At 50.4% G+C, this 11,032-nt stretch overlaps 1 protein-coding gene and 1 long non-coding RNA gene across 3 annotated transcripts in view; one reads left to right on the top strand and one right to left on the bottom strand.

Moving 5' to 3' along the window:
- Positions 1 to 254: 254 nt before the first annotated feature.
- LOC147095798 (uncharacterized) lies at positions 255 to 2,862 on the bottom strand. The gene is made up of 2 exons (XR_015074823.1): positions 2,777 to 2,862; positions 255 to 647 (listed from the first exon to the last, which is right to left on the bottom strand). It is a non-coding gene; the product is annotated as an uncharacterized LOC147095798 (long non-coding RNA).
- A 216-nt stretch (positions 2,863 to 3,078) lies between these two features.
- LOC147095797 (zinc-binding protein A33-like) overlaps positions 3,079 to 11,032 on the top strand; it is a 29,591-nt gene continuing 21,637 nt past the window's right edge. Inside the window, exons 1-2 of one of the 2 annotated variants that reach the window (XM_085974805.1) lie at positions 3,079 to 3,158; positions 7,416 to 7,502. In XM_085974805.1, the coding sequence (XP_085830931.1) occupies positions 3,096 to 3,158; positions 7,416 to 7,502 (150 nt within the window). In that variant the 5' untranslated portion in view covers positions 3,079 to 3,095. Of the gene's footprint in view, positions 3,498 to 7,415; positions 7,503 to 11,032 lie in introns of both variants that reach the window. The other variant, XM_085974804.1, reaches the window with a different exon arrangement.

Below are 11,032 nucleotides of genomic sequence, written 5' to 3'. Positions count from 1 at the left end.
AATTAAAGGTGTCTTTCTTTTTACAGTTCTTTTATACGTCGATTCTGACTTAACGCCTCGCCAGCGATTAACCCCTAATTTTACAGGTGGTAATTAAAACATACTCACCCATCTTAGGTTAACGCTGTCCGAGAGTCTTGTTCAGATCGTGTATCCCATCCTCGTCGCCAATTGATGTAAGCCCCCAAAGTGCGGACCAAGTGATATACATGGTCGACTTCACTGGCTTGTTGTAAGAAAGACAGACCCAATAATTGAAGTCAAAACGGTTTATTCAGGCCTGGGGAGATATGGCTCTTGCGTCCCAACACAAGGCTCCAACTCCACCGAACCTCTTGAGATTCACACAGTTATACACATTTTCCAAGACCTCCTACTCCAGAGGTCCAATCGATTTAAAAGTCTATACATTAATCACTAACTAGGTGTGTCTAACTTATACAAAGTAGCCTATAACATAAGTTTCACTTTTCACTGAAGGGGCCTGTAGACCCTCTGATTTCTTGGAAATGAGTCATCCAGGACATGTGATTTCTGAGAAACAAGTCATTCCTCTCCTGGCCACTACTAAGTTTCGTTTTCCAGGAAAGGGTTATGTCAGTGTCTCTTTTTGTAAGTTTCATCTCTCTAAACTGGTATGGTCATTTCTGCAATTAAACATAGAATAATTAGTACATTTCATCTTTACACATTTTGCTGCCGCAATTGCGTTCTAATAAACGTGCCCTGTTAGGCTCATTTTTTAATCTTACTTCATAAGACCAGAAGAATTCAAAGGACAAGCACATCAAAGGGGCAAAACTCAGCCAGCTACGATACTGAGGAACATAAGAAGCAGGAAAACAAATCTGAAACTAAGGTGTCTCTGGAAGAGTAGATGTTTCTAAATATAAAAAATCAGTTTCAATATAGGCTTTCAAAACTGAGAGGGAATACCACGCAGTCAGTTCACAGCACGGTGGCATAGTGGTTAGCACTGTTGCCTCACAGCGCCAGGGACCCAGGTTCGAATCCGGCCTCGGGTGACTGTCTGTGTGGAGTTTGCACATTCTCCCCGTGTTTGCGTGGGTTTTCTCCGGGTGCTCCGGTTTCCTCCCACAGTCCAAAGATGTGCGGGTTAGGTTGATTGGCTATGATAAATTGACCCTTAGTGTTAGGGGGATTAAATACATGGGGTTACAGGGATAGGGTGGGATATGTGTTGGTGTAGGGGTTACGGGGATCGGGTGGGATATGTGTCAGTGCAGGCTCGATGGGCCGAAATGGCCTCTATCTGCACTGTGGGGTTTCTGTGATTCTGTGAAATAACCTGAGTACTGGTTCAATTATAGATGACATAATAATATATACACAGGCTGGGAGTGTCCCCCCCAACACACAGGCTGGAATGTGAAATTCCTCTTTACATCGCACATATCTGCTTCACTCTGGGGTTTACAAGCCAGTCCACGTTTTATCACAAAGTCACAAGTCACACTGTCCCATCAAACTCTCCCAGGGCTGGTACAGCACAGGTTAGATACAGAGTAAAGCTCCCTCTGCACTCTCCCATCAAACACTCCCAGGGCAGGTACAGCACGGGTTAGATACAGAGTAAAGCTCCCTCTACACTGTCCCATCAAACACTCCCAGGGCTGGTACAGCACAGGTTAGATACAGAGTAAAGCTCCCTCTACACTGTCCCATCAAACTCTCCCAGGGCAGGTATAGCACGGGTTAGATACAGAGTAAAGCTCCCTCTACACTGCCCATCAAACACTCCCAGGGCAGGTACAGCACGGGTTAGATACAGAGTAAAGCTCCCTCTACACTGTCCCATCAAACACTCCCAGGGCAGGTACAGCATGGGTTAGATACAGAGTAAAGCTCCCTCTACACTGTCCCATCAGACACTCCCAGGGCAGGTACAGCACAGGTTTGATACAGAGTAAAGCTCCCTCTACATTGTCCCATCAAACACTCCCAGGGCAGGTACAGCACGGGTTAGATACAGAGTAAAGCTCCCTCTACACTGTCCCATCAAACACTCCCAGGGCAGGTACAGCACGGGTTAGATACAGAGTAAAGCTTCCTCTACACTGTCCCATCAAACACTTCCAGGGCAGGTACAGCACGGGTTAGATACAGAGTAAAGCTCCCTCTACACTGTCCCATCAAACACTCCCAGGGCAGGTACAGCACGGGTTAGATACAGAGTAAAGCTCCCTCTACACTGTCCCATCAAACACTCCCAGGGCAGGTACAGCACCGGTTAGATACAGAGTAAAGCTGGAAAGGTCATCGACCTGAAAGGTTAACTCTGTTTCTCTCTCCACAGATGCTGCCTGACTTGCTGAGTATTTCCAGCTATTTCTGTTTTTATTAATTACATGAGTGATTATCTAGGTCACTTCAAAGCCACTGCAAAGCACGCACACAGCGTGGGACTTGAGCGTGACCTCCCTGCACAGACAGGTGGCCAGGAAATGGTTTTGCTTGCTGATGCAGAGGCAGATGAAACGTAGTAAAACGTCCCAAGACGCTGCACAGGAGTGTTGTAAGACAAAGAATGTCACCGAGCCACATAAGGAGAAATTTGGGCAGGTGACCAAAAGCTTGGTCAGAGGTAGGTTTTAAGGAGCGTCTTAAAAGGAGGAAAGAGAGGTAGACAGGTGGAGAGATTTAGGCAGGGAATTTCCAGAGCTTTGGGCCCAGGCAACAGAAGGCACGGCCACCAATGGTTGAGCGATTCTAATCAGGGATGCTCAAGAGGGCAGAAGTAGAAGAGGGCGGATACCTCAGTGCATAATAGGTTGCAAAGAATTGAAGTGGATTCACTGACTATCTCTCTCTCTGTGAATGTCACGTCGATTTTAGTCTTCTCTGTAACCTGCAAACATCCTGTGTGTCAAAGTTCAAAGGCCCCTGCAACTAGCGTGTGTTGCAACGCCGTCGGAATTCCCCTGAAATGTTTACGGTCCTTATATGGAAACTCAGCTGATAAGCGGGCGATGTCGCTGGGAGGAAATGGTGCTGAGAATTGCAAACCCGAACTGAGAACATTCGCAAACAGACGACAGCAAGGCACTTGAGCGAGAGCGGCCAGAGAGACAGAGATGGCCGAAAATCTGAGTGCCGATCTGAGCTGCCCCATCTGCATTGACTTCTTCTCGGAGCCGGTGAGCCTGCAATGCGGCCACAATTTCTGCAAAGAATGTATCCTGAGCACCTGGGCGCCATCCGGCAACGCCAGGAGGATCTCCTGCCCCCAGTGCCGCCAGGAATCCGGCCGGCTGGACCTCAAGAGCAACCGACTGCTAGCCAGCATCGTGGAGGGCTTTCAGCGGCTGGGGCGCCTGGAGCCGGCCGAGCCGCCGCTAATGTGCCAGCTCCACCAGCAGGAGCTCCGGCTCTTCTGCTCCGACGACCTGGAACTCATCTGCCGGGCTTGCTCGAGATCACAGGAGCACAGGGACCATAGCTGCACGGCGGTAAAGGAAGCTTATGAAGCCTGCAAGGTAGAAGCGCTCCAACACCAGCAACAAACTTTAAAAAAAAATTCGTTTATGGGATGTGGGCGTCGCTGGCAAGGTCAGCATTTATTGCCCGTCTCCAATTGCCCTTGAGAAGGTGGCGTGGAGCCTTCTTGAACCGCTGCAGTCCGTGTGGTGAAGGTACTCCCACGGTGCTGTTAGGAAGCGAGTTCCAGGGGGGCACGGTGGCATAGTAGGGGGGCATGGTGGCATAGTGGTTAGCACTGTTGCCTCACAGCGCCAGGGACCCGGGTTCAAATCCGGCCTCAGGCGACTGTCTGTGTGGAGTTTGCATATTCTCCCTGTGTCTGCGTGGTTTTCCTCCGGGTGCTCCGGTTTCCTCCCACAGTCCAAAGATGTGCAGGTTAGGTTGATTTGGGTTGATTTGGCTATGATAAATTGACCCTTAGTGTTAGGGGATTAAATATACGTGGGGTTACGGGGATCGGGTGGGATATGTGTCGGTGCAGGCTCGATGGGCCGAAATGGCCTCTATCTGCACTGTGAGGATTCTGTGATTCTGTGATTTTGACCCAGCCACGAATGAAGGAATGGCCGATATACTTCCAAGTCACGACATCCTTCATCGTCGCTGGGTCAAAATCCTGGAACACCCTCCCTAACAGCACTGTGGGAGTACCTTCACCCCACGGACTGCAGCGATTCAAGAAGGCAGCCCACCACCACCTTCTCAAGGGCAACTAGGGATGGGCAATAAATGCCGGCCTTGTCAGCGATGCCCACATCCCATAAACAAATAAAAAAAAACTTCCAAGTCAGTGTTTATGTAACGCCTTTAACATAGTAAAACGCCCCAAGGCGCTTCACGGGAGTATTAAAAGATTTTTAAAAATTGACACCGAGCCACACAAGGAGATATACGGCAGGTGACCAAAAGCTTGGTCAAAGAGGTAGGTTTTAAGGAGCGTCTTAAAGGAGGAAAGAGAGGTAGCAAGTCGGAGAGGATTAGGGAAGGAATTCCAGAGCTTAGGGCCCAGGCAACAGAAGGCACGGCCGCCAATGGTTGAGCGATTATAACCAGGGATGCTCAAGAGGGCAGAATTAGAGGAGCGCAGATATCTCGGGGGGATTGTGGGGCTGGAGGAGATTACAGAGATAGGAAGGGGCGAGGGGAGACCATGGAGGGATTTGAAAACAAGGATGAGAATTTTGAAATCGAGGCACTGCTTAACGGGGAGCCAATTAGGAGATATTTAATATCTTTCTTTACCCACCGCCCCCCACCAACCAGTGTCCCATCAAACTGACCCCAGCATGGCATGTCAGTTTGATGGGACACTGACCACCCTCATAGCTCTCTTCCCAAATGCTCGCTCGTCATGCATGCCTCGGGGCAATGAGAGTCGGTAGGCTGGCCAATGTTGGGGAGGGGACATCACGGCTGCGCTCTCCGGCAGGGGTGTCACTGGCTAATGATCGAGAGAGACACCTCGTCTGATTGTTCCCTGGCCCACCCCAGGGGTGCTGCAACTAATTGTGGTGCCCCAAATGTGGCTCAGTGGGCAGCCCTCTCGCCTCTGGGTCAGAAGGTCGTGTGGTTCAAGTCCACCCTTCAGAGACTCGAGCACCAAATCTAGGCTGACACTCCCAGTGCGGTACTGAGGCTGGAATTTTCTGAGGTAAGAGTGGGTGGGTTGGAGGCGTGGGGGGCGGGGAGAAGTGAAAATTGCAAAGATGTGAACCTCGCCTCCAACCCGCCCACATTCACCTTTCACTCAGGCAGGATGTGGGGAGGCCCTCCAGCCCACTGCCAAGAGACCAGTTGGCAATTTACTTCTGATAATGAGGCCTGAACCCTCGACTTTAACCTGCTCTGCAGGTTTTACTGCAGGCAGCCGGGGATCCCGAGGGCCGCAACGAGGCAGCCTCAGCCTCGGAGCAATGCTTGTGGGCCGGGAGGAGCAGGAGTGCTTCCTCATGGCCCCCCAAGATTCCCCACTATCAGCCCACACCACCCGGGGTCGGGGATCGGACCCTCCCCAGGGATCGGACTCCCCACCCCCGGGCCTGAAACACCACCACTCCCAGATCACGATTCAGCCCCGGGTTGGGGATCGGACCACCCCCGGAGAATCAAACCCCCTCTGGGGAATTGAAGCCCCGCCCCCACCATCCTGGGCCCAGCACTTACCTGTTGCTGCGGCCTCCTCCTCCTCCGATTTCCCTGCACGACTGGAAGCCAGCCTGTCGATCAGAACATGAGAACATAAGAAATAGGAGCAGGAGTAGGCCATTTGGCCCCTCGAGCCTGCTCCGCCATTCAATGAGATCATAGCTGATCTTCTACCTCATCTTCACTTTCCTGCACTATCCCCATATTCCTTGATTCCCTTCATATCCAAGAATCTATCAATCTCTGCCTTGAATATACTCAACGACTGAGCCTCCACAGCCCTCTGGGGAAGGGAAAACCCCCGGGAAGTTCCAGCCCTGAGCATCGGTCTAGTTTTCCTGCTCGGTACTGAGGAAGTGCTGCACTGTTGGAGGTGCTCTCTTTTGGATGAGACATTTCGGAGGTCCCGTCTGCTCCCTCAGATGGATGGGAAAGATCCCACGGCCACCATTTCAAAGACGAGCAGGAGAGTTCTCCCCGGTGCCCCGACCAATATTTATCCCTCAATCAACATTACTGTACTAGAAAAAACAGATTATTTGGTCATTATCATATTGCTGTTAGTGGGAGCTTGCTGTGCACAAATTGGCTGTCGCATTTCCTACATTACAACAGTGACTACACTTTGAACATTGGCTTTAAAGCGCTTTGGGACGTCCTAAGGTTGTGAAAGATTCTTTTTTATCATTGCCGCCCACTTTGAGTACAACAGACCAGATTTAAGTGGGCGAGTTCAACACTCGTCATTGCTTCCCACACAAAATGCCGGAAAGTACAGTAGTGAGCACTTCACCGGAAGAACAGCTCCCCGGCCAACTGCCTGCTCCCACCTACCCCTTGAACCCATCGGAAACTGGGTAGAGATGGAATGGAAAATCCTCCCTTTGTCTAACACATTACAAATGAATGGTAGGTGAGGCAAGGGGGAGAGGGGAGACAGCACCTGTGGAACTGTATCACAGTGAGGAGATCAGCCCCTTTTGGCAGTGGAGGGGATAAATAGAAAGAGAAGTGGAAAAAAAAAAATCAGGTCATACAGGTAGACTACTTTATCCGAACTTCCGAAAACCGAAACCCTCTAAAAACCGAAGGTTTTTTCGTTCAGCGTAAGTCGTGCGCACAACAAGACCAGAGTGGCGCACGACTTACGCTGAGCAGGGCAGAGTAAGCCGTACGCACGACGCCGACCCCCACCGCTGACCCCGACCCCCGCCGACCCCCACCGCCGACCCAGACCCCCGCCGACCCCCACCCCCGCCGACCCCCACCCCCGACCTCCCGCCGACCCCCCCGCCGACCCCGACCCCGACCCCCACCCTTTCGGATAAGGGATAGCCTTTATCCGCACTTCCGAAAACAGAAAACCTCTGAAAACCGAAAGTGGCGCAAAACATGACCCGACGCCGACCCCGACCCCCCCGCCGACCCCGACCCCCCGCCGACCCCCACCCCCGACAAATTTCCCAGTCTTATAAAATACCTTCCGAAATCCGAAATTTTCCGAAAACCGAAACACGGCTGGTGCCGAGGTTTTCGGATAAAGGGTAGTGTACCTGTATTTGCTGCACACAATCTGTGTGCCAGTGTATTTTCACCAGTTCCATCATCGCATTGAGTAGTTGGGGAACAAACATAGCCTGCTGACCATTTCTTTTGATGACAAGGAACAAATTGGGGGCACTTGCCCCTATAAGAACTCCGCATTGACTTAAAAGTCTCCAAATGAGAACTGCCAAGATGACTCTACCAATGTTTTTTTCTCCTTCAAGGCGAATTCAGTTCAGCTGCTCCAGAACAGACTGAAGGAATATCGTGAATCCCACACAGCAACGGGACTGAAGATCTCCGAAACCCTGGTGAGATTTTATCGGTAAAAGATTGGCGGGTACATTGTTAAATCTGGTGTGTTATCCGCCAGCTAACATACAAGGGTGCAGTTTATAAAGCAGTTATAACGTGAGGACCCTGCAAGTGATTGCAAAGGCTTCTTGCATTCAGTGGGAGCCTTGAGCCTGACATCGTGGTTCAGTGGGTAGCACTCGGGCCTCTGAGTCGGAAGGTTATGGGTTCATAGTCCCACCCCAGAGGTTTGAGCGCATAAACTAGGCTGACACTCCCAGTGCAGTGCTGAGGGAGTGCTGCACTGTCGGAGGTGCCGTCCTTCGGATCAGATGTTAAACCGAGGCCCCGTCTGCTCTCTCGGGTGGCCGTTAAAGATCCCACAGCCACTATCTCGAAGAAGAGCAGGGGATGTCCTGGCCAATAATTATCCCTCAACCAGCATTATTATAAAAGATTATCTGGTCACTGTCACATTGTTGTTTGTGGGACCAGATGGGTTTTTACGACAATCTGATAGTTTCATCGTTACCATTACTGACACTAGCTGTTTTATTCCAGATTTTAGTTAATTAACTGAATTTAAATTCCCCAGCTGCCATGGTGGGATTTGAACTCATGTCTCTGGATCATTAGTCCAGGCCTTTGGATTACCAGCACAGTGACATTACCACTGTAATTGACGTGTGGTGAAGACCATGTCCATGATCTTCACCGCACGTCAATTACAAGAGAAATGCAGGGAACAGCACCAACCACTACATGGCCTTCTTTGATCTCACAAAGGCCTTCGACACTGTCAATCGTGAGGGATTATGGAGTGTCCTCCTCAAATTCGGCTGCCCTCAAAAGTTTGTCACCATCCTCCACCTGCTTCACGACGACATGCAAGCCGTGATCCTGACCAACGGTTCCACCACAGACCCAATTCACATACGAACCGGGGTCATGCAAGGCTGTGTCATCGCACCAACGCTCTTCTCGATCTTCCTTGCTGCAATGCTCCATCTCACCCTCAGTAAGCTCCCCGTTGGAGTGGAACTAATTTACAGAACAAACGGGAAACTGTTCAACCTCCGTCATCTCCAGTCCAGATCCAAGGTCGTCCCATCCTCTGTCGTCGAATTACAGTATGCAGACGACGCTTGCGTCTGCGCTCACTCGGAGGTCAAACTCCAAACCATCATCAACACCTTCACCGACGTGTACAAGAACATGGGCCTTACACTAAACATCCGTAAGACAAAGGTCCTCTACCAACCTGCCCCCGCCACACAGTACTGCCACCAGATTATCAAAATCCACGACAAGGCCTTGGACAACGTGGACCACTTTCCATACCTCGGGAGCCTACTGTCAACAATGGCAGACGTCGATGACGAAGTCCAACACCGCCTTCAGTGTGCCAGTGCAGCCTTCGGTCGCCTGAGGAAGAGAGTGTTTGAAGACCAGGACCTCAAACCCGGCACCAAGCTCATGGTCTACAGAGCAGCAGTGATACCCGCCCTGCTGTATGCCTCAGAGACATGGACCATGTACAGCAGGCACCTCAAAGCACTGGAGAGGTACCACCAACGCTGCCTCTGCAAGATCCTGCAAATCAATTGGCAGGATAGGCGCACCAACGTCAGTGTTCTTGCTCATCCCAACACCCCCAGCATCGAAGCTCTGACCACGCTCACATTGTCCGCATGCCCAATACGAGACTCCCAAAACAAGCGCTCTACTCGGAACTCCAACATGGAAAGAGAGCCCCAGGTGGGCAGAGGAAATGCTTCAAGGACACCCTCAAAGCCTCCTTGAAAAAGTGTAACATCCCCACCGACACCTGGGAATCCCTGGCCCAAGACCGCACAAAGTGGAGAAGAAGCATCCAGGAAGGCGCCGAACACCTCGAGTCTCTTCACCGGGAGCAAGCGGAAGCCAAGCGCAGGCAGCGCAAGGAGCGCACGTCAACCCAAGCACCCCAGCCACCCGCCCCTTCAACCACCATCTGCCCCACCTGTGACAGAGACTGTAGGTCCCGCACTCGACTCATCAGTCACCTGAGAACTCATTTTTAATGTGGAAGCAAGTCATCCTCGGTTCCGAGGGACTGCCTAAGGAGATTACCACTGTGCTAACGTCACCGTTTCTTGCATTACAGCAGTGACTACACTTCAGAAGTCCTTCATTGGATGTAAAGTGCTTTGGGACGTCCCACGGTCGTGACATTCTGAGTGACTGAGCAGCACTCCTGAAGATGATGGTCCATTTTCAAAAAGGCTTTGCAAAGGGGGCCCCTTTCAATAACATTCTGCTTCACTTATTCAAGTCCGCTGCCTCTTTCTGGGTGAACGGCTCGATCTGCTCATCACTTTCTTCAGACAAATGCTTTACCCTTTTCTGTGATATTCCTTTGTCTGCTAGTTTAGACGTGGCATCAGCCCATTAAATCCGAGAACCTTACAGCACAGAAGGAGGCCAGTCGGCCCATCGTGCCTTGGCCGGCTCTTTGAAAGGAGCTATCCAATTAGTCCCACTCCCCCCTGCTCTTTTTTCCCCACAACCCTGCAAGTTGTTCCTTCAAGAATGCTCTGGGGTTGCTCGGTCTGTCTGTCGCACAGTTAATCTACACACTGTGATTACCTCCCCTATACACGAACTCCACACACCCGCACACCACACACACGGTCCCCACACACGCAGACCCCACACGCACGGTCCCTTCATTCAAAATTAAAAATTTTTTTTTATCACTTCCAGAAGGAAAACAAGCATAAAACTTCAAAGAATTAACTAACCTACTAATTAGAGTCTTTTATTTTACCAGCCAGGGGGGACTATAATTACAATTGCAGAATACTATTAACAGAGGATCTTCACAAAGCTCACTATCTTTCCACATTCTGTCATCTGGCAAGGCAGGATCAAATTACACATTCCAGACAAACTGTTGGATGTGTCTTGTCCTTCAAGGGGACCAATCAGAACTCTGGTGTTGCAAATAGATGCAGCCTAATCGACAAGCTCTCCTTTAATACAACCAGTTATAAAGAAGATGCAGATAAACGTAAAGTAAAAATGCCAACCTCCATAAACACGCAGTCTTAGTGTTATTTGCCTATTAACATGTTGATAAAAGATGCACATAAACACAAATGTAACAGCACTGTGGCTGCTTTTGATTATAAAGAATGAACTTGAAATAACTTACATTTCTATAGCGTCTTTCACAACCTCAGGACGTCCCAAGGTGCTGTACAGCCAATGAAGCACTTTTGAAGTGTAGGCACTGCTGTAATGTAGGAATCTGTAGGATGATTATGGGATGACTGTAGGAAATGTGAACGTAAAAAAAAAAAATAATTTGCTTGTGGGATCTGGGTGTCGCTGGCAAGGCCAGCATTTATTGCCCATCCCCAGTTGGCCTTGAGAAAGTGGTGGTGAGCTGCCTTCTTGAACCGCTGCAGTCCGTGTGGTGAAGGTGCTCCCACAGTGCTGTTAGGGAGTTCCAGGATTTTGACCCTGCAACGATGAAGGATCGGCGATATACCTCTAAGTCAGG

This window comes from Somniosus microcephalus, unplaced genomic scaffold, assembly GCF_052327205.1.
Source record: "Somniosus microcephalus isolate GS21.2 unplaced genomic scaffold, FLI_Smic_1.0 unresolved_chr1, whole genome shotgun sequence".
Classification (NCBI taxonomy): Eukaryota; Metazoa; Chordata; class Chondrichthyes; order Squaliformes; family Somniosidae; genus Somniosus; species Somniosus microcephalus.
The sequence above is the reverse complement of the archived record's forward strand: the minus strand, read 5'-3'. Positions and strand labels throughout refer to the sequence as shown.